A 5,000-nucleotide genomic window follows, 5' to 3' on the forward strand; every position below is an offset into this window, starting at 1 on the left:
TTCACTGATATATATATATATATATATATATATATATATATATATATATATATATATATATATATATGCATTCGTTGCACTGTTCAGAGAAAAGAAACATTTAGTCCTGTAGTCATAGAGAGTGCAAATCTTACAGGACAAATTTCTTTGACTTATACTTCATTAGCATCAAAAGTAAACCAGGAAGGTATAATAATAATAACTGATACAGTTGAAGTAACCGCTGTAAAAACAGTATTTTTTACAATGGCTGGATGTTTCAGCTAGTATGTAATGCTAATATGGATAATAAAAACAGCCTTAAAACTACATTTTATTTCAAATTTTGTCAATAAAAAATATCAGTTCCACTTCAGTGAAAACTTAACTAATCTGAGTATTCCTATGCTATGATTTTTTTCACTCATTTGGAATATCAACATCACGCTATATAAGTATAACCTACATACAATACACACGTACATAAAGTAACAGATAATATATTATATCTTCCCCTAAGACTAGACCTCCAAATGAAGTATAACGGAAATCTGCTTCCTCGCATTCTACAACATAAACCTAAGTGTGACCTAAAACATCACAAAATAATTTTCACTAATGCCTAATATAAGCAAAGGAAAAAAAAAACAATACCAAACAAGACCAAGGTAGCACAATACCATAGTTTTATGCTGGAACTAAGCTCCATCCCTGGATTTGGTACCTGATTATTAAAACACAAAACCAATACATAGAATCAAATATGATAGCTATTAAATTTCCTTTTAAACTTCAGGATTATGACAAATATAGCATATGTGTGTGTGAATCTGTCAGCATGCAAAAGAAAGGAGAGGTACAGAGAGAGAGAGAGAGAGAGAGAGAGAGAGAGAGAGAGAGAGAGAGAGAGAGAGAGAGAGAGAGAGAGAGAGAGAGAGAGAGAGAGAGAGGGGGGGGAGGGAAGGGAGGAGGACGAGGAGGGGGAGGGAAGGGAGGAGGGAGAGGGAGGAGGGAGAGGGAGAGGGAGAGAGGGAGGGAGAGAGAGAGAGAGAGAGAGAGAGAGAGAGAGAGAGAGAGAGGAGAGAGAGAGAGAGAGAGAGAGAGAGAAGAGAGAAAGAGAGAAGAGAGAGAGAGAGAGAGAGAGAGAGAGAGAGAGAGAGAGAGAGAGAGAGAGAGAGAGGAGAGAGAGGGAGAGGGAGAGGGAGAGGAGAGGGGAGGAGGGAGAGGGGAGAGGGGAGAGGGGGAGGGAGGGAGGGAGAGAGAGAGAGAGAGAGAGAGAGGAGAGAGAGAGAGAGAGAGAGAGAGAGAGAGAGAGAGAGGAGAGAGAGAGGAGGAGAGAGAGAGGAGAGAGAGAGAGGAGAGAGAGAGAGGAGAGAGAGAGAGAGAGAGAGAGAGAGAGTGAGTGAGTGAGTGAGTGAGTGAGTGAGTGAGTGAGTGAGTGAGTGAGTGAGTGAGTGAGTGAGTGAGTGAGTGAGTGTGTGTGTGTGTGTGTGTGTGTGTGTGTGTGTGTGTGTGTGTGTGTGTGTGTGTGTGTGTGTGTGTGTGTGTGTGTGTGTGTGTGTGTGTGTGTGTGTGTGTGCATGCGTCATATGTGAAGGACCAATTTTTAAAAATAAGTATTCTTTTATAACTATATGTAATGCCTGACTAAATTGCCAGACAAATCTAAGGGTATATTAAGTATATGTAACAGAATATTAGTAACAAAATTAATATGATTCTTTTCATCTTAACAGTTTGAAGACATTAAAAATTATCAAAATTTGATATATCTCTCTAGGAAATTTGTAAATGATTACTATGAGTAAGGCTTAGCAGTGATTGCACATACAATGAAAGAATACTTAAAAACTGCTGTGGCTCAAAATAGTTTTTAAAAATATATATCTACTTTTTACATAACCTCTCTTATGATTCAGTAAGATCTGTCACTAGAAATGGGTCTTTAAAGGCAACTGCACAACCCTCTAACAAATACTCTGCCAAACCCTGCTTCACATGAACATCAAGTTCCAGTGATGCATAGCAACACACAAAGGCACATACTATCACAAATACAATGTACAAAACTGAACACATATCATGACTATCTATACACTCTGCTAAGGTACACCTTATCATTTTCCTTATTGCTCTAAATATCTTTTCAGACAAAACAAGACCAGATATATTTCTTCCTGAAGAAATGTTTTGATATAAGATCTGATTTTCATTTTATAATATGGAAAATGAGATTCTTTATAAAATACCAACTTAGTAACTTTACAAATGGACTCGGTACTTTAAATTATGGAACATTTATCAGGAAGAGAACTTACAAGCAGGAGCACTTCACGAGAAACAGGTGGAAGAACAAATATTTTCAATATTTCCACTCAATTTCAATGACAAGCATAAGAGATATGATAATGCACAAAATTGAAATTGTAAAATGACTTTTACTCTGTAATGTTGTCTATCAAATGCACTTGAGGAGAAAATTCAGGCACAAAAATCTCTTAATTAAATGTTGTTGTTTTTATACAGTCTTAGTTTTCTTTACTGCTTACTACCTAATCATTTGCAATCACTACTAATATTACATTAATTTATTTGCACCCCCACAAAACTCACATACCATAAATAACCTATAAATAATGCATCTGTGTTTGCATCTTCTTCATGAAGCCAGGGTTTCATGTTGTAACATGAAATATGTTAAAACACATACTGATAGAGGAAGTCTGGTAACCTACATGATAGGCAGTTTTCAACTAGCTTTTTACTTGATAGTAAGCTGTCCTAAAGCAACTCATAGTTATAAACTAAAAATGCAAAATCCAAGAGTGCAACTTAGTATGGTCTAGGCAATACAAATAGCAAACTTAAAGAACATACAATTGCATTTATAATAAATTTCTTGGACAAATTGCATGACTGGCCACTAATAAACAGAGATAGATGGATTTCATTATTTACTTCACATTTTTGTAAGAGAATTTCTCAAGTTTCATGGTAAAAATGCACTATATTCATATCCTATGCATTACTCTACCTTTGTACAAAAAATATTACTTCACCCTAAAATTAGCCTGAAAAATGTCTTTGGAACCTGAGCCATTCCCATCAAAAACTTGTCTTTTTTTGATATTTAAACATTCAGAAATGTTTTATGGCAACTTGTGATTGCAAATAGAACGTACTTCCAATATGACTTTTCAGTAACAAATCTGTCCTGATTTGCAAACCAAACACTATATGAACACCTCCATAAATTAAAAAAACCCAACTCAACAAATATTTCATTACCATGAGAAAATATGAAGCTTAAAAAATAATAATCCTACGTAATTATTTATATGAAAAAATGTAATTGTTAGGAAAACATATACCATTTGAGCTACTATGTATGAAACAGCATGTAAACTTTTTTTTTTCAATAAAATTGCACAAATACCTGCCTTAATTATTTTAAGCTAATCCCTATTTTCTGAATAATTTCTCAAACCTTATTTCAGTTAATCTACAGATCATGCAGCTATGCACTATTTTTACTTTTTTTCAACTTAGTTATAGTGAAGGCTAAGCACCAATGCCACTTTACCTTCTAGGACTGTGATATGTTTTTTAGAATTACATGAAAAAATATAATAACACTAAATGCATGATTTCCTTCATAAACTTGTTCAGAGCTTAGTGCAATTACTTCCTGAAACAGCTGACTGATCTAATACTGAGAGGACAGTAACTGCATCATGGACTGAATGGAAGATCTGTTCCGTAGCGATTGTCTTCAGGGTGCCGCATTTCTCTAAGCTATCAAATACACTTTCTGTAAAGCAAATGTGTAAACTGTAATATGACCTAGCTTTACTTTATGAAATAAGTAAACAGATTAATATCCAGAGAAAGATATATTATTCCAAATGTTTCAAACCAATGAGGACAGTAGGCTCTGCTTTTCTTACCTGAGACTGAAGCAAGAATAAGTGTGATGCCAGCGTCATTGTATTCTTTCCGGAGCTGTGCAATAAGTTTTCCACCAGTGGAATCCAAATAGATAATTTTACTCATGTCAAGGACTATCCATTTAATTTCCTGAAATGTACACATTAAAAGCAATTGTAGCATATTCTGATATTGAAGTCTAAAAAATAAGTAACAAATAGCTTTGATCATCTTGATAAGCTGGAATACAGTTCTCCAACTCATATTTCCATAAAGCACATTAGACAAATATGCATCAGAGAAATTTCCCAGTTTGCAGCACAGTTCAGATCCACAAACAGAAAAAAAAATACTTACAGGTAAGGAAAGTGCCACATGCTTATTCTTCTTGTTGCTGAACCTCCCCTTGATGAACCTTGCAGCTCCGTTTAGCTGCTTCTCGCTGATGCTGTCCTTGGGTTTCTCTTCAGAGTTCTCAGGGATCTTCTCTGCACTCTCATGCACCCCATTCTCCTATTCAAATAAAAAGAATATTAAGAAGACTAAACTTTAATAAAGAACTTTTAAAATCTACTCTAAAAATATCTTAAAAAATTAAAATAATATGTAAACCTTATCCTATCATAATAGCCTTTCAGGTGTGATTAAATGTTGCTTGGCTGAATTTCAAACAAGAAAAGATGCCAAGATTTATTTCAAATTTTGCCAGACATGTTTTAACGGAAAATAAATTCTGATTCACTACTGACAAAACATCCTCAAAGTTTAAAATCAAGTTACAATCACTTTGCATTACCTTGATGGCAAGGTCAGATTTCGATTGCCTCTTCTCTAGAGCTTTCTTTGTACTAACAATTACATTAGGCTCTAGGCCAGTCATAGAGAAAATCTGAGTTCGGAAGTATTCACTGTTTGCAAAGTGAAGAGGTCCATTGAACTGGAATATGCAAACTGAAGGTATTTCCACAGCCTGTAATACAAAAAAAGGAAAATAAATTGTAAGAAATATATTAGAACCTTTCTAAATTTCATGTCAACTCTATAGAATCATCTTATGAAACTAAAAAAATTAACAGAAAAATATCCAAGAACCC

General features: G+C 34.6%; 1 protein-coding gene across 4 annotated transcripts in view; it reads right to left on the reverse strand.

The window, feature by feature from the left end:
- Nucleotides 1-1,474: 1,474 nt before the first annotated feature.
- LOC125041381 (prestin-like) overlaps nt 1,475-5,000 on the reverse strand; it is a 36,251-nt gene continuing 32,725 nt past the window's right edge. For all 4 annotated transcript variants that reach the window (XM_047636280.1, XM_047636282.1, XM_047636281.1 and 1 more), the window contains exons 12-15: nt 4,703-4,876; nt 4,264-4,419; nt 3,927-4,056; nt 1,475-3,790 (exon numbers count right to left, since the gene is read on the reverse strand). In XM_047636280.1, coding sequence (XP_047492236.1) covers nt 3,645-3,790; nt 3,927-4,056; nt 4,264-4,419; nt 4,703-4,876 — 606 coding nt within the window. In that variant the 3' untranslated portion in view covers nt 1,475-3,644. The remainder of the gene's footprint in view (nt 3,791-3,926; nt 4,057-4,263; nt 4,420-4,702; nt 4,877-5,000) is intronic.

Source organism: Penaeus chinensis, chromosome 30 (assembly GCF_019202785.1).
Source record: "Penaeus chinensis breed Huanghai No. 1 chromosome 30, ASM1920278v2, whole genome shotgun sequence".
Lineage (NCBI taxonomy): Eukaryota > Metazoa > Arthropoda > Malacostraca > Decapoda > Penaeidae > Penaeus > Penaeus chinensis.